Here is a 24,867-nt window from a genome sequence, read left to right on the forward strand (position 1 = left end):
GACAGGACAAAACAAAACAAATTTCTATTTCCTCATGGCTCTGTACCGTGAGCTAAAAGCAAATCAGTAAGCAATTAGGCCTTTAGTCTCCTTATCTGGGTTAGAAAATTATCATGCAGCCAGACTATTTCACAAGGTGTCCTGTGAGAAGACTGTAAGCGCTACCATGGGTGATATAAAAGTATGCACCTGTTAATATCTTTCTTTATCTACTGTCTTAAGTTCCCTCTGGGTTCTGATGTCAGGCTCTTGTCGTAACACCCCTCTCTCACTGAGTGGCCTCTAAGACAGCAGTTCTTAACCAAGGGTACAGAGTATTTTAGATGTAAGCATTTTGAGGATGCAAAATTGTTTCATTTTCTTCAGATTCTTAATACAGTTGGTGATTTAAAAAAATGATTAATACTACTCTAAAAAGTATCTTCCATTCTACTAATGCATTTCTGCTAATCTGTGTAAGCAAGCTGTTAGGAAAGAGCCATTAACTAAGGTTTACAGAGTCTGCCTGTAATTCAGGCTCTGAGTCCTGATTTTCATGTATTTCCTGTGTCAGAGTTTCTAGAAGGCTAAGTCCTACATAGGACTATTACTTTATAAAACTTAAAATGCTAATTTTTTCATATGCACATTTTGATCACATGGACAAACCAAGTTTCTTAACAGAGGACGCAAGATGGCTGAAGTTAAAATACTGCCCCCAAAAGGTGGCAGGGGGAAATGCAAGCACTTTCCTAAATGGCCCTCCCTACCTTCTAATTTACATGGGAGAGACTTGGAGAATTCACAATAACTAATCATCAGAGAAACATAAATCAAAACCACAGCGAACTACCACCTCATACTATTATTACTGGAATTGTTACTATTAAAAACAAAAACAGAAAATAACAAGTATAGGCAAAAGATGTGGAGAAGTTGGAAGCCTTATATACATTTGGTGGGAATGGAAAATAGTACAGCTGCTATGGAAAACGGTAGCGGTTCTTCAAGAAGTTAAATAGAGAATTACTATTTGATAGAACAATACCACTCCTGAGTATTTACTCAAAAGAACTGAAAGCAGGGTCTCAAAGAATATTCTGTACACTCATGTATAGAGCAGCATTATTCACAATCACCAAAAGGTGGAATGAAGACAAAGATTCAGTGACTGATGAATGGATAAAGAAAATACACACATATATGTATTACGTGCATCAGATGTGACCTTTGTGATGTATCAGTCAACTCTTTGTGACCCCATGGACTGCAGCACGCCAGGCTTCCCTGTCCTCCCCATCTCCTGGAACTTGCTCAAACTCACGTCCATTGAGTTGGTGATGCCATCCAACCATCTCATCCTCTTTTGTCCCCTTCTCCTGTCTTCAATCTTTCCCAGCATCAGGATCTTTCCAGTGAGTCAGCTCTTCGAATCAGGTGGCCAAAGTATTGGAGTTTCAGCCTTATCCTCAGTCCTTCCAATGAACACCCAGGGCTGATCTCCTTCAGAATGGACTGGTTGGATCTCCTTGCAGTCCAAAGGACTCTCAAGAGTCTTCTCCAACACCACAGTTCAAAAGCATCAATTCTTCGGCGCTCAGCTTTCTTCACAGTCCAACTCTCACATCCATACATGACTACTGGAAACCATAGCCTTGACTAAATGGAACTTTGTTGGCAAAGTAATGACTCTGCTTTTTAAAATGCTGTCTAAGTTGTCATAACTTTTCTTCCAAGGAGCAAGTGTCTTTTAATTTCATGGCTGCAATCTCCATCTGCAGTGATTTTGGAGCCCAAGAAAATAAAGTCTGTTACTGTTTTCATTGTTTCCCAATCTATTTGCCATGAAGTGATGGGACTGGATGCCATGATCTTAGTTTTCTGAATGCTGAGTTTTAAGCCACTTTTTTCACTCTCCTCTTTCAGCTTCACCAAGAGGATCTTTAGGCCCTTTCCGCTTTCTATCCTAAGGATGGTGTTATCTGCCTATCTGAGGTTATTGATATTTCTTATGGCAATGTTGATCCCAGCTTGCACTTCATCCAGTCTGGCACTTCAATGATGTACTCTGCATAAAAGTTAAATAAACACGGTGACAATATACAGCCCTGATGTACTCTTTTCCCAATCTGGAACCAGTCCATTGTTCCATGCCTGGTTCTAACTGTTGCTTCTTGATCTGCATAGAAGCAATAGGTTTCTCAGGAAGCAGGTAAGGTGGTCTGGTATTCCCATCTCTTTAAGAATTTTCCACAGTTGTGGTCTACACAGTCAAAGTCTTTACCCTAGTCAGTGAAGCGGATGTTTTTCTGGAACTCTCTAGATTTTTTGATGATCAAATTGGGTGTTGGCAATTTGATCTCTGGTCCTCTGCCTTTTCTAAATCCAGTTTGAACATCTGAAAGTTCACAGTTCATGTACTGTTGAAGCCTAGCTTGAAGAATTTTGAGCATTACTTTGCTAGCAAGTGAAATGAGTGTGCAGTAGTTTAAACATTCTTTGGCACTGACCTTCTTTGAGATTGGAATGAAAACTCAATCTGTTTTCCAGTCCTGTGGCCACAACTGAGTTTTCCAAATTTGTTGGCATACTGAGTGTAGACTTTCACAACATCGTCTTCTAAGATTTGAAGTAGCTCGGCTGGAATTCCATCACCTCCACTAGTTTTGTTGATGGTGATGCTTCCTAAGGCCCACTTGACTTTGCACTCCTTGATGTCTTGCTCTAGGTGAGTGGTCACACCATTGTGGCTATCTGGGTCATTAAAATCTTTTTTGTATAGTTCTTCTGTGTATTCTTGTCACCTCTTCTTAATAATCTCTGCTTCTCCTAGGTCCATACCGTTTCTGTCCTTTATCGTGCCAACCTTGCATGAAATGTTCTCTTGGTATCTTTTAATTTTTTTGAAGAGATCTCTAGTCTTTCCCATTCTATTATTTTCCTCTATTTCTTTGCAGTTTACTTAGGAAGGCTTTCTTGTCTCTCCTTGATATTCTTTGCTTCAAATGGGTATATCTTTCCTTTTCTCCTTTGCCTTTCACTTCTCTTCTTTTCTCAGCTATTTTTAAGGCCTCCTGAGACAACAATTTTGCCTATTTGCGTTTCTTTTTCTTGGGGATGGTTTTGATCACCACCTCCTGTACAATGTTATGAATTTCTGCCCCTAGTTCTTCAGGCACTCTGCCCATCAGATCTAATCCTTTGAATCTATTTGTCACTTCCACTGTATAATTGTAAGGGATTTGATTTAGGTCATACCTGAATGGTCTAGTGGTTTTCCCTACTTTCTTCAATTTCAGTCTGAATTTGGCAATAAGGAGTTCATGATCTGAGCCACAGTCAGCTCCCAGTCTTGTTTTTGCTGACTGTATAGAGCTTCTCCATCTTCAGCTGCAAAGAATATAATCAATCGGATTTCGGTACTGACCATCTGGTGATGTCCATGTGTAGAAGCATCTCTTGTGTTGTTGAAAGAGGGTGTTTGCTATGACCAGTGTGTTCTCTTGGCAGAACTCTCTTAGGTTTTGCCCTGCTTCATTCTGTACTCCAAAGTCAAACTTGTCTGTTATTTCAGGTATCTCTTGACTTCCTACTTTTGCATTCCAGTCCCTTATGATGAAAAGGACATCTTTTTTCGGTGTTAGTCCTAGAAGGTCTTGTAGGTCTTCACAGAACCTGTCAACTTCAGCTTCTTCGGCATTAGTGGTTGGAGCATAGACTTGAATTACTGTGATATTGAGTCGTTTGCCTTGGAAATGAACAGAGACCAGTCTGTCGTTTTTGAGATCCAGTCTGTCATTTTTGAGATTGCACCCAGGTACTGCATTTTAGACTCTTTTGTTGACTATGATGGCTACTTCATTTCTTCTAGGGATTTTTGCCCATAGTAGTAGATATAATAGTCATCTGAATTAAATTTGCCCAATCTGGTCCATTTTAGTTCACTGATTCCTAAAATGTCGATGTTCACTCTTGCCATCTATTTGACCACTTCCGATTTACCTTGATTCACGGACCTAACATTCCAGGTTCCTATGCACTGCTGATCTTTACAGCATTGGACTTTACTTTTACCACCAGACATAGCCACAACTGGACGTTGCTTCTGCTGTGGTTCAGCCTCTTTGTTCCTTCTGGAGCTATTTCTCCACTCTTCTCCAGTAGTATATCGGGCACCTACTGACCTGGGGAGTTCATTTCTCAGTGTCACATGTTTTTGCCTTTTCTTACTGTTTATCATATATATGTTGTTGTTCAGTCACTCAGTCGTGCCTGACTCTGTCATCCCATGGTCTGTAGCCCATGAGGCTCCTCTGTCCACAGGATTCTCCAGGCAAGTATACTGGAATGGGTTGCCATTTCCTCCTCCAGGATATATATGTTACTTACATATATAGAGTAAATACTGAAAATATATACATATATGTTATATATGTATATCTGTATATTGTATATATTCAGTATTAAAAAGCAAAAAATTTTTACACATGCTAAAATATGGATGAACCATGAAGACATTATGGTAACTGAAATAAGGCAGTCACAATAAGACAAATATTGTATGATTTCCCCTACTTGAGTTCCCCCAATTATTAATAAGTTTGCACTCTTCAGGAGCCCTAAGAGTTGGCACTGATTGATGATTTTGCGCTATGACAGCATCACATTTGGGAGAACTTAAGACCCTTACTCAGTGCTGGAGGTTTACACCCCCTAAACATTTCGATGAATCAGAGAGCGGATTGAAGATGGTGCCATATGTTTTTAAAGCTTGTGGACATTCTATTATAGAAGCATAACAACAGACCCTCCTCCCATTAACTTTCCCTATAATAGCATAATAAAAGATCCTAACCTCCAATTCTTTTTCATCAAAGTACTGCAGCCACTGAAGGGGAACAACCTCATTAAAGCCATCAAGGAAAGCTTTGGTCTGTTCTTGTACTCCTCGAGAAAAACGCCACTCAGTCATTAAACTGAAAATAAAGATGGTATTTAAAAAGATGGTACTTTCTATGTAAGGTAAAAGGGTTTAAAACACAGAGTACTTCTTAACCATCATTAAAAGAGAAAGTGAAGAAAATCAGTAAGTTTTATGGATTGTAGAATTCAAGTGAGCACAGTTTCAAATCAGAAGTTGCGGTGAGCACTATTAAAAGAATAAGTTAAAAAGGGAGAGTGAAATGGAATAGGAATGAGTATTACAGTGCTTGTCAGGTGCGGCTCCAGACTTGGTTTTGCTACTATCTACAGAGGGCCTCCATCTCCTCATCTAGAAATGAAGAAGTGCATGGGCTTTGGAAAGCCCTTCTTTAGCACCAATGTTCTCTGATTTTTGATCCAGACAAGGCAGGATGCAATACAGTAAGTGGCAGTGGGAAAGTGGAGGTCATCATATACACTTTTTTCCAAGAATGTTAGTACTGTTGGGAAGAACTTAAATAAATGTACGTCAGAGGCAAGGGAAGTGAGTTTTCTTAAAATTATATTTGAATTTTTGAGTGCTTTTGCAACATGTTTATAAATTAAGAGGAATATTGAGTAGAAAAAAATAATTTAAAAGGATCACTGAAAGAGGGAATGAATGTGAAACATGTCCCCAGAGGAGCAAACAAGGCATAAAGACAAGGGTATAGAAAGACAGTTTTAAGACGCTCTGGCAGTTGTAGAACGTAGGGACAGTCACCTTACCCAATATATTCATCTTTGTTCTCCTCTGTCACTAGGATATTGGAACCTCCCAACTTCAGGTCATGTGACGTAACCTTCCCCAAAATCTCCATGTCAACAGAAAAGTACATTTCTAAGCCACATTCCTCAATGTTGTTGTCTCTGGGTGATAGAGAGATACAACCAATAATTAACAAAATATGTAAAACTGGTTTCAAGAAAATACCTTATTGAAAGATAAATCTTCAAACCTTATCCAGATAAGGGAATTATAAAACTCAGTATCGATCGATTCCAAATCCTTAATAGTCAGTTTTTTACTTAGCATACGCTTGTAGAAGGGTAACGAGAAACCAGTATCAATAAACTTCCCATGAAAGAGTGCCTGCCAAGAAAAACAAAAAATTGAAAAAATTTACAAAGTAGCAATTTTCCTATTCAGGGCACAATGATAACAGAGGTATCATAAGCCTTTACAGGCAAAAAAGTACTTAATCATTAATCAGCATAAATCATGAAAACTAAAAGATTGAAATCATGAAAACTAAAAAATAAAATATTCTATAAGATGCTAAGCATGAAAAACAAATTTAGAGTGAAAACAGTATCTCTTTAACTGAGGTCAAACACTTAGCTATATGATATCCTGTCAATAACTTTAAAAGAGGATGATAGTGGAGCCTTATCAAACTCCCACTTTTAAATACGTTTCATGAATTACATTAACCCCACTGGACACAGAAAAGAAGGCATTTTGGGGGTCCCTGTGCACCTGGGAAGACCCCTCCCCAACTCCTTTCTTATCCCACAGTTGCCTGAGAGAGCTCTAGGACTAACCTGTATTGCCTTCACAATAGCCAATGCAGACAGCCCCAGAGCTGCAGTACCTTGACTCTCACCACCACCCGCCTGTCTACTTTGAAATCTGAGTCCGTGTCTCACGTCTTACCTAACTTTCAAAACCACCCTACTATGTTTTGTCCTCTTCAAGCTCATGGTCCATCATTAGCAAAATCCCCCCACATTCTCAATTCATCCTTTCGCATCTTGTTCTAACAAAAATCTGGCATTTTTCTGAGGACCCTGTTTCCTTTCAAATCCTAGGAACAGGATTAGGAATAGGCTGTCTCTCTCCTATCCCCATGTCACCAAGTCTGGGAGTGGGTGTCTGTTGCTTCTCATCACTGATTTCACCTCCTTCACCTGCCCCAGCATGCAAGACCATGCCAGCCCTCTACGTTCATGGCTCACTACCCCCTACTTCCTCACTGCAGTCATCCTTAGATCTTCCGGTTTCCCCCCTTTACTCATTCAGTCCCATGCTTTTTTAACACAACCGTCATCATTTTTAAGATTTCATGATCTGCACTGATGATTCTTTTACTACCCTGGCACGTTTTAATCCTTTCTGTGATCTTAGTCTTTAACTTAGTTAAATGTTCTCAACACCATACCCTCGACACTGTTATTAGCACTGACTGCAATTCCTTCATAAACTGAATTCCAAAGAGCTCCTGACATTCCAGCTCACCACCTTCAGCAGTAAACACCAGCAAGTTTTGACCCTACTGGGATCTAAAAAACTCCAGCGAACCTGTTAGCCTGTCACTGTCGCTCAGCCCCCTTATGAAGTTATTTCTCCCCTTACACAGTTTTTCTTGAAAATTTTGGCCCCACCACATGGTATGTGGGATCTTAGTTCCCCCAACCAGGGATGGCACCCACACGCTCTGCAGTGGAAAGCTCAGGAGTCTTATTTCCTCGGCCACCAGGGAAGTCCTCCCCTTACTCAGTTTAGATTCCATCGTCAGTCACTAAAGTTACTCCCGTGGACCTTCAGAGCACAATCACCTTAACCGCTTGGCCACCTGTCCCGTGTACCTTCAAACCTTGTCTCCTCACTCTGCACTAACGAGCGTGCTCTCCATCTCACGGAGGAAATAGCCACCACGAGAGAACTTCTGTGCTTCCCCAACACCTGCTCACTAGTATTAGGTTGGTGCAAAAAGAACTGCAGTTTTTGCAATGTTGAAATTTGCCATTTGATGGCAGAATACATTCTAAATAAATGTAGTTGTATTATACATCCTTTTAATGCACATTTCTTGCTTTATAGTGTTCTTTTTTGCTAATAACTATTACTTGCTGTTTACTATATACTTTAGACTATAGAAATGATGCTAGACAAAAAGCAAATTGAGTGATTTGTTTTTTTTAAATTCGAGTTCAAAATGGGTCGTAAAGCAACGTAGACAACTCACAACAACAATGCAATTTGGCCCAGGAACTTCTAACAAACGCACAGCGCAGTGGTTGTTCAAGAAGTTTTACAAAGGAGACAACAGCCTTGAAGTTGAGAAATGTAGTGGCTGGCCATCAGAAGTTGACAATGACCAGCTGAGAAGATCATCAAAGACAATCCTCTTACTATATGAGAAGCTGCCGAAGAACTCAAAGCTCATCATTCTATACTCGTTTGGCATTTGAAGCAAATCAGAAAGGTGAAAAAGCTCAATAAGTGGGTGTCTCATAAGCTGACCGAAAATTTAAAACATCTTCAGTTTGAAGTGTCTTCTCTTATTCTGTGCAACAACAGTGAACCATTTCTCAACCACATGGTGATGTGTGAAGAAAAGTGGATTTTATATGACAACTGGTGACAACCAGCTCGGTGGTTGGACTGAGAAGAAGCTCCAAAGCACTTCCCACAGCCAAACTTGCACCAAAAAGAGGTACTGGTCACTATTTGGTGGTTTGCTGCCAGTCGGATGTACTACGGCTTTCGGAATCCCTGCAAAACCATTACAGTTGAGACATTTGCTGAACAAATCGATGAGATACACTGAAAACTGCAATGCCTGCAGCCAACACTGGTCAACAGAAAAGGGCCCAATTCTTCTCCTTGACAGTGTCTGATGATATCTGACTGCACGTTGCACAACCAATGCTTCAAAAGTTGAATGAATTGGGCCATGGAGTTTTGCCTCATCCACCATATTCACCTGACCTCTCACCAACAGACCACCACTTCTTCAAGCATCTCGACAGCTTTTTGGAGGGAGAACAGTTCCACAACCAGCAGGAGGCAGAAGATGCTTTCCAAGAGTTCGTGGAATTCCGAAGCACGGATTTTTATGCCACAGGAATAAGCGAACTTATTTCTCATTGGCAAAAATGCACTGATTGTAATGGTTTCTATTCTGATTAATAAAGATGTGTTTAAGTCTAGTTATAATGAATTAAAATTCACTGTCTGAAACTGTACTTACATTTGCACAAACCTAACAGTATCTGAATCTATGTATTCCTACTGTGGAGAAGCTATGACTTCTCTGTGCACTGGACAGAGTGTCCTTGTTTTCCTATTCAAGGTTACTGCTCCCATATCCCCTATCTCTCTGACCTCATCAAATTCCTTCTTCTCTTACTGATCATCGGCAGCATATAAATGTTTTCTTCTCCTCCCATTCTTGGTTCCATACATACTTCATGGTACTGCCCAATTTCTTTTTAATCCTTTAGAGCAAGTTTAAGAGATTTTGTGTGTGTGTGCTTAGTTGCTCAGTCGTGTCTGACTCTTTGCAACCCCACGGACTGTGGCCCTCCAGGCTCCTCTGTCCATAGGATTCTCCAGGCAAGAATACTAGAGTGGGTTCCCATGCCCTCCTCGAGGGGATCTTCCCAACCCAGGGCTCCCACCCTGAAGGTGGCTTCTTTATCAGTTGAGCCACCAGGGAGGCTCCTTTAAGAGATTCATCAGTTCGGTTGCTCAGTCATGTCTGACTCTTTGCAACCCCATGAACCACAGCACACTAGGCCTCCCTACACATCACCAACTCTTGGAGTTTACCCAAACTCATGTCCATCGAGTCGGTGATGCCATCCAACCATCTCACCCTCTGTCATCCCTTTTTCCTCTTTCCCTCAATCTTTCCCAGCATTAGGGTCATTTCAAATGAGTCAGCTCTTCCCAGCAGGTGACCAAAGTATTGGAGTTTCAGCTTCAACATCAGTCCTTCCAATGAACACCCAGGACTGATATCCTTTAGGAGGGACTGGTTGGATCTTGCAGTCCAAGGGACTCTCAAGAGTCTTCTCCAACACCACAGTTCAAAAGCATCAATTCTTCAGTGCTCAGCTTTCTTTATAGTCCAACTCTCACATCCATACATGACCACTGGAAAAACCATAGCCTTGACTAGACGGGCCTTTGTTGACAAAGTAATGTCTCTGCTTTTGAATATGCTATCTAGGTTGGTCATAACTTTCCTTCCAAGGAGTAAGCATCTTTTAATTTCATGGCTGCAATCACCATTCACAGTGATTTTAGAATCCAGAAAAATAAAGTCAGCCACTGTTTCCTGATCTATTTGCCATGAAGTGATGGGACCAGATGCCATGATCTTCGTTTTCTGAATGTTGAGCTTTAAGCCAACTTTTTCACTCTCCTCTTTCACTATCATCAAGAGGCTCTTTAGTTTCTTCTTCACTTTCTGCCATAAGGGTGGTGTCATCTGCATATCTGAGGTTATTGATATTTCTCCTGGAAATCTTGATTCCAGCTTGTGCTTTCTCCAGCCCAGCATTTCTCATGATGTACTCTGCATATAAGTAAATAAGCAGGGTGGCAATATACAGCCTTCACGTACATCTTTTCCTATTTAAGAGATTAGTTCATATTTATTGTCCCCATTTCTCCTTCCATTCTCTCTTGAGGCTCCTCCCATCCACCTTTCCTCTCCACTGCACATGAATATCATTCACCTGGCCAAATCAAACATTTACTTCTTGAACCTCATCTTGATCAGCCAGCAGCATTCGACATAGCTGATCACTTCTTATTTCTTGAAACACACTTTCTTCTTCCTTGGTCTTCTGGAAACCATGTGTATTTATTCTCCTATCTCCTCCTCTGCCAAGGCTCTTTTGCCAGTTCCTTCTTATCTCCCCAACTTATAAGTGTCCTTAAACAACTTCTCTGTCTACACTGATTCTTTAAATGGTTATATCGTCTTACTGAGATATCCCCTCATTGCCAGACTTGTATATCCAACTATCTATTCTACATCCCCACTTGAAAGTCAGCAGGAATCTTAAACCAAATCCCAATTCTGGAGTCCCTCCCCCACAAATTTCCTCTTTGTCACAACCCTGCCATCCTGGGAAATGGCAGCTGCAACCAGATGCACAGACCTTACAGTTTGGTGCAACACCTGACTCGCACATCTTGCATCTAAATGGACAGAAGACCTGATTGCCTCTACGTACAGATACATCCAGAACCCACACAGCACGCCTCACCACCTCCACGGCTATAGCTCTTGAGTCCGAGCTTGAGGACTCAGGTGCCATCTTTCAGCTGAGCTGTTGCGAGTGGTCTTCCTGCTTTTCCTCTTGCTTTCCTTTGCCCTCAATTAGTCTCTTTCTACAAGGCAGCAAACTGAGCTTAATCAAATCCATGGTCATATTATGTTCCTTAGATCACACCACTCCTAGCTCAAAACCCTTAGCTGAATTTCTGAATGATCCTACAAACTGCCTCCGTCTCATCTCCTACCACGTTCCCTCTATGCGCCAGCTATGACATTTTCATTCAGAAACGTACTTCTACCCAAGATCTTTTTTTTCAGGTTGTTCCCTGTGCCTCAAATGTTGTTCTCCAAAATATTTGCATGATTCAATCCCTTGCTTTCTTATTTCTGTTCAAGTGTTGCCCGTCAGACAGGCCTCCTCTACTCATATTAAATAACAGAGCAACACTTCCTTTCCCTCAGTATATATTTATTATTGTCTCCCTCTAACAATATTTATATCCCTAAGAACAAGGACTGTGTCTTATCATGGTTTCATCCCGTTCATACTATGATACCATAGCAGGCAATGAATATTTGCTGAATGAATGGATAGATAATAAAGTGCAAATACATATATAAACACAAACACTTCTCAAGAAGTTTACAGTCCCACAAGATCTTCTGCAAAGCTATGAAAATTCCAAAAATATCAATCAAGTTCAATGATTATATGTACAACTCGGATTTTCCCCTTATTGAAAAGTGGTCATACTACAATTAGGCTTAAATGAAAGGACTTCTAAAGACCAACTGGCTGTATCAATAATCCTTATATTCACAATCTTGATTTCACACAGGAACTTATTTTGATACTCTCTAGGCAAACTTCCTTGGTAACCAAATTTGTGAACACATGTAACCAAGGATGATATGTATCACTTAAAAAAAAAATCTTCTCTGAAATACTTTTGGAGTAAGCAAAATTCAAATAAATAAATAGGTAATGGAAAGTCAAGACTCACCATAGCAATAAAGCGACCAATGAAACAAAAGTATGAAAGATGGTCTGGATTAATAGTTGATGCTGGATTTATCTGTAGACAATAGTTGTTCTTGCCAGCATACTCAAATAAGCAATACATGGGGTTCAAAACTTCATGTGAAAGCAAGAAAAACCATTCTCTAGAAGAAGATAAGTCAATATTATTTTTAGCAACCATATATAAATTTAAAAACAGACCTTAAATAAATTCATACATAACATCACATCTCTACTCAGCAGCCTTTAACAACTCTACTGTCCAATTCCTAAGCCGCCCATTCTAAATTACCTGCCAGTTCCCACAATGCCAAACTATAAACTAGGTATTTCTCACATATTGTGTGCTTCTTCCTAGGCCATATGTTTGTGTATGAACCCTGAACTTCCACTCAGCCTATGGGGATCCCACTTTCAAGTTCAGCTGATATCTATTTCAGCAATTTTTGGAAGCATTTTTCAGTGTATTTCAGCGTCTCAGTCACTTAATACTCTGTGGTAACAATCCCACAATATTATTCATTTTTCTGCACGTGACTGGCCCACATGACCACTATATCCACCAGACTGTAAGCAATTCAAAAACAAAAGCCATGTCTCTATTTTTTGTACCTTTAACTCTTATAGGCACTTGACAACCTATACACACTAGATTTATAAGGAAGATTTATTTTATTTATTTGTGGCTGTGCTAGGTCTTCGTTGCTACATGCGGGCCTTCTCCAACTGTGGTGACGGGGCTACTCTTGATTGTGGTGCTCGGGCTTCTCACTGGAAGAGCTTCTCTTATTGCAGAACAGGGTTCTAGGGCACGCGGGTGTCAGGAGCTGTGCTCTGGGTGCTAGAGCACAGGCTCAATAGCTGTGGCACACGGGTTAGCTGTCTTGCAGCACGCGGGATCTTCCCAGACCAGGGATGGAAGCCATGTCCCCTGCACTGGCAGGTGGATTCTTTACCAGTGAGCTACCAGGGAAGCCCTGAACAATAGGCTTCAGTGAATATTTGCTGGTGATACTGAGGAAACACAGCATGGCCGCTATGGACAGTTTTAACTGTTTTTTTCAGGCAATGGATTAAAAATGGAACTAAAATTTTAAAAGGTGAAATCTTTAAATGGGATAGGCATTATCTAACTTATTACCATGTAATTTGTCTCATTTTAAAAAGTCCAATACAGAAAACCTGACTAGGTAAAAGACTAATAATTTGTATTATAAAATAAACTCAATATGCAAAGACTGTCTTCCATAGCAATTTCTTCTAATACAGGGTTCCAAACTCAAATACCTAAAGATATTAGTGAGTACAAGGGGCTTCCTTCTCTGCATGGGCTCAGAGTCTTCTACTCAGTCACAAACCCCTATTCCTCATTGTATCCCAGATAAAAGTTACCACTGGTCTAGGAAGAATTACTTTTAGGCATCTATCATAGTCCTTAGACAACTTGGCTATGGTGGGCAGGAAGTGAAAAAGAATGTATGATACCCAACAGGGAAAGCAGCTACTCTGATTCAGCAATTGATGCCACGTGAGAAGGTGTGGCAATTGTTTTTAAAAAGAGGCCGAAAATCTTGATTCATAAGAGTAATCTAGTGATTTCTTTAATGTTGTCAAATAATATAAAAAAATTAAAATCACAATGGGGGCCATCAATATGCAAGCTAGGTCTGGCCTGGCAGCCTGTTCAGAAATGCTTTTTTGAAACTTTAAAAATATAATCTTGGAAACTTAATGAAGGGTAGAGAAGGGAGTCTAAATCAACTGAGAAATGTTAAAACCAATTTATAAAACGAAATTCAGTCCCAAAATAGTAGCTGAACCAAGTTGACTTCCCACTATGGTGAGGCTGAAGTAACACATGTCCCCCGGAAGAGAACTGAACAGATCTAGTGGGCTGCCGTCTATGGGGTCACACAGAGTCGGACACAACTGAAGTGACTTAGCAGCAGCAGCAGCATCAGTGAGAATGTGTTTAGACAAAAAAACTAGAAATAAAACTCCCAGATGTTGCAGATGACTTTCAGCAATCAGCGCAGAGAAAACTGGGTACACTGAAAAAAAGAATGACCACAGCATGGCATCTAACCTATATACTCTAACAGTAAGAAAAAAGAAGGAAAAATTCTAAGTAACAAGAGGTAGAAGAGTTCCTGTTAACATATTCTTCCATATACTCTCAAATAAAGAGTTACAAGAGGTTGAAAAAATTAATAGACAACGAATGAGTAAGCAGAGCCTAGAGAGGAAAACAGTAAAACCACCAACGATGAAAAGTCACATTAGAAGCAGCAAAACACAGGGCAGTACTGCAAACAGAGATGCGCGGACAAAATCAGAACAGAATGAAAAGCACAAAGATGAAAGTGACCTGAGAAGAGATGACAGACATGTACGACTGAGAGAGCAGAGTCCACATACCCATGACTGATGTTCCCGAAGAAAAATGGAACAAATGGAACAGAAAAAATATTCAAAGACCTAATAGAAGAAAATGTCCCTTAAATTAAGGAAGATCTTAATAAGCTCCAAAAAAAGATATAAAACAATCAACACTGAAATTAATGAACTTCAAAGAAAAGACCTGTATGGGAACCCAGAGGAAAAAAAACTCCCTACAAGGGGCTGGCCTCCTATTTGACAGCGTTTACATTCAATTAGAAGACAGTGACGCAGTGTCTACTGAGCACTGGAGAAACAAGTATTGTGTGAGAAATTTATATCTAGTGAAGTTCTTGTTTAAATACAAAAGCAGCAGAAAACATATTCTCAAACACGTAAAACTAGAGGGATATATCACCCTTGTGAACTGATTAAACCAAAACCAATACATGAATTAAAATAAATAATTTGGGAATAAGAAAAACATGGTGTGCAGTAACTGATTATGTACATTAGATACATTAAAACCAACAAAATATAGAACAAAACCCAAACAGTTGAGGTAAAAAATGGTTAAGAATGTGAATATTATAAAGTCATACACTGTAAAAACAATACCATATTTCATTTCTAAGATGTGCCTTTTTAATGTCTGAACATTTTTGAAATTGAGACAAATCACAATAGATGTGATATGAATATCCATGGTGACAGGCAGTTTTCTCTTCCAAAAAAACTTAGATGAGAAAATATACTAACACAACCAGCTCTGATAACTCCGCCAGTTCTAGCTGTCTACCTGTTTTTAAGTCAGCTGTACTAAAATTGTGATTATGTAATTTTGAACACCCATGAAGTACGAGTTCAAAAAGAGAGCTGTTTCTAAGAAAAGAAAATTTAATTCTTTGTAAATATTTAATGAAAATGCTTTGACTAAAAAATAAACTGCTGTCAAATTAGGTCTGAGCAAAGCAATTGAAAAAAAAATTAAAAAGGATCTCCCGTTCTTATTGCTTCATAAATGTCTGTTAAAAAAATATTTAGTAAATGTTGAAAACTATTTAGTCAAAAGGACTCAGACTGGATTAAAAACACAAACATCAAACCAACATAAATTGTTATAATAGCAAAAAATAAGAAACAACCTTATTCATGCTGATTCATCAACTATACTATGTCCAAACAAGGGAAGATTATGCAACCATGAGTATAAGGTCTATATCTGATATGGAAAGATATCCATGATATACAAAGTAACAAAATCAAGCTGCTATATTTTGCAAATTGTATGATCAATTCTGTTTTAAAAAAATCAGCAAATATGTATGATATCACACATATATTCAAATTTATATACAGTTGACCCTTGAACAACATGCTTTTGAACTCTGCAAGTCCCCTTATATGTGGATTTTTTTTTCAATAAATATAGTACCTGTATTTTCATTTTACAAATATCTTAAAATCAATTAAGTGCAGCAAAAGTCAATTAGAGATCACAGTGTGTGGAAATGAAAGAACTAGGGATTTGAATCCAGATTTTATCCAAACTGCTTTAGCTTCTTGTCCTTTGGTAAATCAATCATCAAATCCTTTGTTTTATGTTGTTTTTAATGGAAGTAAAGTTGATTTACAATATTGTGTTAGTTTTAAGGCATAAAGTGTTTCAGTTGAATTTTTCAGATTATATTCCATTATAGGTTTGTATATGATATTGAATATAATTCCGTGCTATACAGTAAATCCTTGTAGCTTATCTATTTTATGTATAGTAGCTTGTATTGATTAATTCCATACTCTTTTGTTTTTGAAACAGAAGTAGCAGTATACAGATTTTTGACAACATAGGGGTCAGCACCCCAACCCCTGTGTTTTCAAGGGTCAAATGAATATACAGAGAAAATGCATGGGATAAACAACAACATAATAATAATGGTTACTGCTAGATTTACGTGAATATTTCAATTTTTGTTTTTAAAAATAATTCTAGATTGCTACTGAAAAAATGTTATCTTTTCAAGAATATATCTACAGTGGAGATACACTTATTTCAAAGCAGATATGTCTTTTATTTTACCTTGCTAGGCCACCATAATCAAGTCCTTCTTCTCCTCTAAATATTACATATAATCGCCTCCTCAAGTCATAGGGTTTTAATGCCATAATCTAATTAAAAACAAAAACATGGATGCTTAAACATTCATATGCAATACAAGTTTCCTCCAAAAACAGTTTTATTTAAATTTCATCTGTGTTTTCAAAATTACACATTTCGTTATCTTATACAACAATGCTTTTAATTCAAAGAGATCAACTGGTTTATTCCACAAACTAGCAAAGATGCATCTTACTCTACTAAGCTTTCTCTGATTAACTTTCACAAATCTCTTTCCCCTCTTCTGGTGTTAAATGGTAGTTCTACTTTGGGTTAGTAGCAAGAGAGGAACAGCTTGAAACAGGATGTTTTTCAGGTTAGAAAATATTCCCTTCTCTGTCACTCTCCGAATTTTACCGAAATATTATAAAAGGTGACTAGCAAATTTTTTTCATGAGCAACTTAATGAGAAGTAGAATCTACTGCCTACACCACACATTCCATTTCTCAGTAGGAAAGGAACTCAGCTCTTGTGAATAATTAATTATAAGATGATGAATTTTAGCATAAAAAGTTTTATCTTAAAACTATATCTACACTAGATTTTTTATAAGCCTTAAAGGCTCACACTAAGGTTACTAGTAAATAAGCTTTACTTCCAGATAAAGCGAATTACATTCCAAAGCCAGGACTGGCCTGGGTGAGGCGACAGCTCACTAGCTGGCCTCCACTTTACAGCGAGTCATGGGCTCACAGGGCACGATTCTCCGCAAGCCAGAGGACAAAGCCAAGTAAAATCTACCATGAATTCAGATGTGTATGTATTAAAAAAAGTTTACACAGAGCTTGGAACAAGATAAGAATTTATTAAATCAAATAGAGTTGCTGATGATAGCTATATTAAGTAACTTGTCCAAACTGCAGCAAGTGACTAAACTGAAGCTAGGATTTGAACATCACTGACTTATGAACTGTTATTCCATTTTGGCTTCTATACATAAAAGTCCCTGTGTACCTGAACACACAGAGAATTTTAATTCATCACTGTAATACTTCGGGAGAGGACTGAGAAGAAAAATTCTCAACCTCATCAGAAAAAAAGAACTGGCAATATTTTGGTTTTTCATCTTTATTCTACAGATAATTCAGCAAAGGTATTACATTCATTTGTTCATGCCACCAACTGTTTATTAATACCTGCTATGTGCAAAGCACTGCTTCTGGGTACTGTGCAAAGCAGCAGTAAACAAAATAGCTGGGCTCTCCTGGAGTTTCATTCTGGTAAGGGCGGTAAACTGTGTCAGGTGTTGGCGGTGGTTTAGTCGCTCAGTTGTGTCAACTCTGTGACTCCGTGCACTGTGGTACGCCAGGCGCCATGGGGTTCTCCAGGCAAGACTACTGGAGTGGGCTGCCAGTCCTTCTCCACAGGTGGGGAGAAGTGTTACAAACAGGAATGAAGCACCATGACTGGCTACAATGGGACTGTGAGGGAGGTGAGCAGAGAACTGCCATCTTAAATGAGTGCTTGGACAAGGTCTGAGGTCATGACGTTTAACAGAAACCAGGAGGATGTGAGTATTAACACTAGGGTATGAAAGAATTATTTAAAGGGAATACAGTGCCTATACCAATCTAATTTTAATTCAGTCTCCTATCACGACTTTTCTGCTTTGAGTTAATAAGGTCTTAGTAAAAAACTAGATAGGTGTCAAAATATGTCAACTTGTTCCAGAGCTCGTTATACTTTATTTTAGTAATCTAATTCACAGTAGAATGGTTTTGTTTCTCAGCCTAGGTACCTGTGCCTGCAAAATGGGAGATAATGACAGGAGCTACCTCAAAGGGATTTTGTGATGAATTAAATGAAATGATAAATGGAAGGTGCCAGTGCTAAGCATATTAAAATCACTCAATACATGATGGATTTTATTATTATAAGGGACACTCAGTAAGTGGCAGTCATTGTCACAGTTGTATTCTAAATGGCTAAAAACTTCTAAACCTTAACTCCCTTTAGATATAACGAATATAATGACTCAAGTTGTATGATTTCCCTCAGTATCCAAGGTGTGTTGGTTCTAGGACAGCTCCACAGATACCAAAATATGGGGGTGCTCATCTTATGTGCATCATCCCATATAATTTTAAATCATCTCTAAATTACTTATAATATTTAATACAATATAAATACCACATACACACAAGCATACCTCAGAGATATTACAGATTTGGTTCTAGAGTACCACAATAAACAGAATATCACAATAAATCAAGTTACACTAATTTTCTGGTTTCCCAGTACATATAAAAGTCATGTTTCCATCGTACTATAGTCTATTAAGGGGGCAATAGTATTATGTCTAAAAAGACAATGTACAGACCCTAATTTAAAAAATATTCTATTGTTAAAAAAAAATGCTGTGATCTGAGCAAGTTGAATCTTTTTGGAACAGTAAATCAAACATAACTGTTCACAGATTACCTTAACAAATTAATAATATTGAAAAGTTTGGAGTATTTCAAGAATTATGAAAATGTGACAGAGACACTACCAAGTGAGCACATGCTGTTGGAAAAACGGTGCTGTGAGACTTGCTCAACACAAGACTGTCATAAACCTTTAACCTGTGAAAACCACGGTATCTGCAAAGTGAAATAAAGCAAGGCACAGTAAAACAATCTGCTAGCGGCAGCAAATTCACACTTCGCCTTTTGAAACTTTCTGGAAATCTCCCTCCACCCCACCACAGAATATTTTCTATCCACAGTTGGTTGAATCCATGGATGCTATTATATCTGTGGATACAGAGGGCTGACTATACAATTTTATTCTGGTACATCTTTCTCACCTGTTGGAAGGAATCTTCGAACAACGTCTGCCGGGACACATTGATCTTTACGTGACTGGGTAAAGCATTAGACTGAAAACAAAAATAATATTGCAATATCATGTAAGTTACAGTACGTGTGCCCTGTAACAAGAAAACTAAATGATTATGAACAGAAGGTTTATTTACCACCGCAGTACCTGGCACAAATAACGGAAGTGAGCGAGTTTCCACCTGAAGCTGCGTTCATAGGCAATCTGTGGACCACCCTTAGTTCTAAAGAATAAGAAAAACAAACCATATATTAATAAATAATAAAGCTGGATGTTCACTATTCAGTATGAAACTGGAGTGTACCGGTGTCCTACAAATGACAGGAAAGTTACTCTGTAACACCTGCTGGGAGAGAAGTGAAGGTAATATTTAGGGGCCAACAGAGACTTGAGCAACGAGGACACATGATATACACACACAGATGGGGGTGATGTGCATGGATGGATCTTTTATAAAGCAGTTAGTTAATGTACTTAAAGGATACAACACATAAAGGATACAACACATAAAGAAGCTAGTTACTGTGCTAGAAACATATAACAACAAACAAAAGAACTGTATATAAGCAAAAACATCTTTTGGGAAAAAATGAAAGCATTTATAGAAAAACAAAAAACAGATTTGTCATTAGCATAACAAACTAAAGGGTAATAGTAAAAATATTTTTAAGAGGAAGAAGTTCCCACATAACAGAATGAAGACGCAGGAACAATATTCAATATGTGAGTAACTCCAAATAAATAAAAAATGTACAAAACAGTGAAAATATGTGATAGAATTTAAATATATATGTATATTATACATAGTTACAGTTAGCATAATGGGAAAAGTTTTCTCATATCTGGAAAACAAATATTAAAAGCCAGTAGTATTTCAGACAAAAAAAGCATTTAAAACATAAATCGTATTGTTCTTTCAGTCCCATGTAATTATTCTTATTGGTCTTGATCTCTTATTAGCAGTTTATGAAGCCATCAGGTTTTCCATTAGAATTCTGTAATTTCTTACTCAGTTAAGTGGTATGATCTAAAAGTTACTAGAAACCTATATTTGTAAAAAAGTCCTCTCTATGAATCTTCTGGAAGATCTTCATATTTGTAAAAGCATCAAAGTAATATAAATGTCAAAGAATTGAAACGGCATGATTAAAGAATCAACTGCAATGCAACTGAAAAAGAAATCTGGCTATTTATGCAACATATAACATCTTAAGATAAACTAAAATTATGACGCAACACTATTCCAGGATATACCCAATTTGAGGAATGCCATATAATTTCTAGAACATTTACATTAATTAACATTTAGCTGTAGAATCTAAGAAGTTTTATCATTACATTTGACAGTGCTTCCCATGTAATTCAGAGAAGGCAGTGGCACCCCACTCCAGTACTCTTGCCTGGAAAATCCCACGGACAAAGGAGCCTGGTAGGCTGCAGTCCATGGGGTCGCTGGGAGTCGGACACGACTGAACGACTTCACTTTCACTTTTCACTTTCATGCACTGGAGAAGGAAATGGCAACCCACTCCAGTGTTCTTACCTGGAGAATCCCAGGGACAGGGGAGCCTGGTGGGCTGCAGTCTATGGGGTCACACGGAGTCGGACACGACTGAAGCGACTTAGCAGCAGCAGTAGCAGCCCATGTAATTCAACATACCAAATAAGCCTAATTATCAATAGTTTAACCTCTCTTTGAAAAGTTTCAGAGAACTTATGTAAGTATCTAAAATTTAGCTAGAGATTAAAAGAATCCCTTTAGCACATTATAGCTATCTTTCTTTGTGGGGGAGAGGTGTGGAATATAAATCCACACAAAGATACTTTTGCCTGGCAAAAATGAAAAAAACTTTTTTAATTAAAACTAAAAAATAATAAACTAAAATAGGCAACAAAGACCTACTATATATATAGCACAGGGAACTCTACTCAATACTCTGTAATAGCCTATATGGGAAAAGAATCTGAAGAAGAACAGATATATGTATGCATGCATGTCAGGAAGCAACAGTTAGAACTGGACATGGAACAACAGAGGTTCCAAATAGGGAAAGGAGTACATCAAGGCTGTTTATTGTCACCCTGCTTATTTAACTTACATGCAGAGTGCATCATGAGAAACACTGGGCTGGACAAAGCACAAGCTGGAATCAAGATTGGCGGGAGAAATGCTAATAACCTCAGATATGCAGATGACACCACCCTTATGGCAGAAAGCGAAGAAGAACCAAAAAGCCTCTTGATGAAAGTGAAAGAGGAGAGTGAAAAAGTTGGCTTAAAGCTCAACATTCAGAAAACTAAGATCCTGGCATCTGGTCCCATCACTTCATGGCAAATAGATGGGGAAACAGTGGCAGACTTTATTTTTGGGGGCTCTAAAAGCACTGCAGATGGTGATTACAGCCATGAAATTAAATGATGCTTACTCCTTGGAAGAAAAGTTATGACCAACCTAGACAGCATATTACAAAGCAGAGACATTACTTTGCCAACAAAGGTCCATCTAGTCAAGGCAACGGTTTTTCCAGTAGTCATCTATGGATGTGAGAGTTGGACCATAAAGAAAGCTGAGCGCCAAAGAATTGATGCTTATGAATTGTGGTGTTGGAGAAGACTCTTGAGAGTCCCTTGGACTGCAAGGAGATCCAACCAGTCCATCCTAAAGGAAATCAGTCCTGAATATTTATTGGAAGGACTAATATTGAAACTGAAACTCCAATACTTTGGCCACCCGATCCAAAGAACTGACTCATTTGAAAAAACCCTGATGCTGGGAAAGATTGAAGGCAGGAGGAGGAGACGACAGAAAATGAGATGGTTGGATGGCATCACCGACTCAATGGACACGAGTCTGAGTAAACTCCGGGAGTTAGTGATGGACGGGGGGCCTGGCGTGCCGCAGTCCATGGGGTCGCAAAGGGTCAGACAAGACTGAGTGACTGCACTGACCTGATGCGTGCTCAATCGTGTCCGACTCTGCAGCCCCAGGGACTGCAGCCCGCCAGGCTTCTCTGTCCATGGAATTTCCCAGGCAAGAATATTGGAGTGGATATGTATAACTAAATCACTCTGCTAAATACCTGAAACTAACACAATATTATAAATTAAATATACTCCAATATAAAATGAAATTTTTTAAAAATTTAAAAGATATTAAAAAAAAGGATAGATTTTCAAATAACCCAGCACTTCTAACACAGTGTTGCAGGTGAAAAAAATATATGTTTCAAAGGATTACTTCTCACTAACATAATGAGATTTACATTTTTATTAGAAAATATAAACTAACACTTGAATTTGCAGGAATATAGATGGGGAAGGGGGCGATAGGCATAATACCTATAATATAAAGAAAATATAAAGCTGAATTGTGTCATAACACCAGGATTGGCACCAGGACTTGTTGCCGATGGTATATATTGCTTTTTCTGGGGTTATACTTTCCACCACATTTTAGATTTTAACCATGAATTAGAGTGCAAATATTTAATGTTATGTTATATTAAAAAGTTAGTTAAATATGAAAGTCTATGACTATTTAAAAAAAAAAACTTGCTAACCCTTAAATCCAAGGAGGGGAGGACAAGAGGCTCTAAGTAGAAGAGACAGGAAAGGATATTCTATCACATGTTAAAGTTAATCTGAAATCAAAAGAAATACTGCTGGAGAGAGTAAGCAAAGCAAAATTGAGCTCCTAGGAAGTGATGTCCAGGTCACCCAGCTCAGTAGGTCAGTGAGGGAAAAAGCAGGGTGGGCGGCATTTAGGGGAAGTTCTATTCACACTGAGAGCACCTGGGTCTTTTTCCCACTGAGCGACAGCCTACGAGACAGGCATGAAGAACTTTTACATTCCTAGGGAACATTTTGGAATGGATGGAAAATGTTCTCTTCTGCTGTCAGCTTCAACTGAATTCATTCTACAAATATTTACAAAATGCTCAGTATGTACCCTGTACTGTTCTAGACAGAGTACTACTGGCTGATAAAACAAACTGAAAAACAACACCTCTTTCTGTGTGGTCTATGTACTAGTGAAGAGAACAGACAAGAGACAATGAAAAAGTAAACTATACATTTAGTGTTAGAAGAGCATAAACGTGTCACCATTCCCACTCCTAAAACAGGGAAAAAAAGATGAAAAAGGACAAGGAGTGAAGTGCGGAGAAGAATTTTTCAACTGTGAACAGAATAAACAGAGTAGGATTCATAGAACAGCGTCTGAGCAGAAAACATGGAGGGCGTAAGTCATACAGGTACTATTGGGGAAAAGCGTATGCCAACCAGAGGAAATCAGAGCCCAGACGAGGAAGCCTCAGATGTCTGAGATACAGCTAAGTCGCTAGGGAAGCTGAGGCAGAGTGAATGAGGAGAAATGTCAGACGTGAGGCTGACAAGGTGACAGGGGTCAGATGCTCCAAGGGCTTAGAGGACACAGTCAAGTACTCTGCTTTTTTATTCAGATTAAGATGGAAGCGACGGAAGGGTTTTGTGGAGTAACTTCTTACTTAAAAGAAAAAATAAAAAAGTAAAAAGTCTTGTATGGGGGACAGTGTTACATGAAGTGTAGGTAGAAAGCAGAGTGATACTCAGAGAAGCACTCCGGGTGAGAGACCACGGTAGCTTGGACCAAAGTGACAGCAGTGGATGTGAGACACAGCTGGTCCTGAATACATTCGAAGCTGAGGTAACTGGAACTCATGATGTATGTGACGTGAGAGAGAGAGTAGTCAAGGACAATTCCAAGATTTTTGGCTCAAACACACCTAAGAGTGGAGGTCCCTTCCATTGAGATGGGAAATATCCCAGGAAGAATAAGTCTGACTGATGGTAGTTATCAGGAAGAAGTTAAGAATAGCTATCAAGTAAGTAGCAACAAAATTACAAGTGAAACGCTAGAGAAAAACATTTGTGAGCTGGGTAAGATTCACCAAGAGCATGAGTATAGATAGCAGAGAGAAGAGATTTGAGGAGGCACTTTGGGTAGGTCAATGTTAACAGGCTGACAGGAAAGAAGGGTCCCCCGTCACCCACAAAAAGGAAGAGGAAGAAGTAAGACCAGACAGGCAGAAGGTAATCAGGAAGCAGAGTCCCTGTACTACTTCTCAGGAGAGAGAAACTTCCTTCAAATACTCCTAACTGTGCCAAATTAGACAGAGTTGTAAACCAACCTAGGGACTAACCAAGTGGAGGACACTGGTCCCCTTAGTAAGGTCAGTCAGGGTCAGTGAAACTTTCTTGTTGTTGGTTTGAGAGAGAAACTAGAAACAGCAATTACACAGGCAAGTCGTTCAGGTAGTTTTCTTGTGCTGCTACTGCTAAGTCACTTCAGTCGTGTCCGACTCTGTGCGACCCCATAGACTGCAGCCCACCAGGCTCCCCCGTCCCTGGGATTCTCCAGGCAAGAACACTGGAGTGGGTTGCCATTTCCTTCTCCAGTGCATGAAAGTGAAAAGTGAAAGTGAAGTCGCTCAGTCATGTCCGACTCTTAGCGACTCCATGGACTGCGACCTACCAGGCTCCTCCATCCATG

The 24,867-nt window shown here is 38.9% G+C and overlaps 1 protein-coding gene across 4 annotated transcripts in view; it reads right to left on the reverse strand.

Annotated features, from left to right (window-relative positions):
* The window catches only part of WWP1 (WW domain containing E3 ubiquitin protein ligase 1), a 136,433-nt gene that overhangs the window by 15,868 nt on the left and 95,698 nt on the right, over nucleotides 1-24,867 (reverse strand). For 2 of the 4 annotated variants that reach the window (XM_027561611.1, XM_027561610.1), the window contains exons 15-22: nucleotides 19,485-19,560; nucleotides 19,306-19,377; nucleotides 16,439-16,527; nucleotides 14,401-14,460; nucleotides 11,966-12,125; nucleotides 5,901-6,034; nucleotides 5,671-5,811; nucleotides 4,835-4,955 (exon numbers count right to left, since the gene is read on the reverse strand). In XM_027561611.1, coding sequence (XP_027417412.1) covers nucleotides 4,835-4,955; nucleotides 5,671-5,811; nucleotides 5,901-6,034; nucleotides 11,966-12,125; nucleotides 14,401-14,460; nucleotides 16,439-16,527; nucleotides 19,306-19,377; nucleotides 19,485-19,560 — 853 coding nt within the window. The remainder of the gene's footprint in view (nucleotides 1-4,834; nucleotides 4,956-5,670; nucleotides 5,812-5,900; nucleotides 6,035-11,965; nucleotides 12,126-14,400; nucleotides 14,461-16,438; nucleotides 16,528-19,305; nucleotides 19,378-19,484; nucleotides 19,561-24,867) is intronic. The other 2 variants (XR_003514514.1, XM_027561612.1) reach the window with 2 other exon arrangements.

This window comes from Bos indicus x Bos taurus, chromosome 14 (genome assembly GCF_003369695.1).
Source record: "Bos indicus x Bos taurus breed Angus x Brahman F1 hybrid chromosome 14, Bos_hybrid_MaternalHap_v2.0, whole genome shotgun sequence".
In the NCBI taxonomy this organism is placed as follows: domain Eukaryota; kingdom Metazoa; phylum Chordata; class Mammalia; order Artiodactyla; family Bovidae; genus Bos; species Bos indicus x Bos taurus.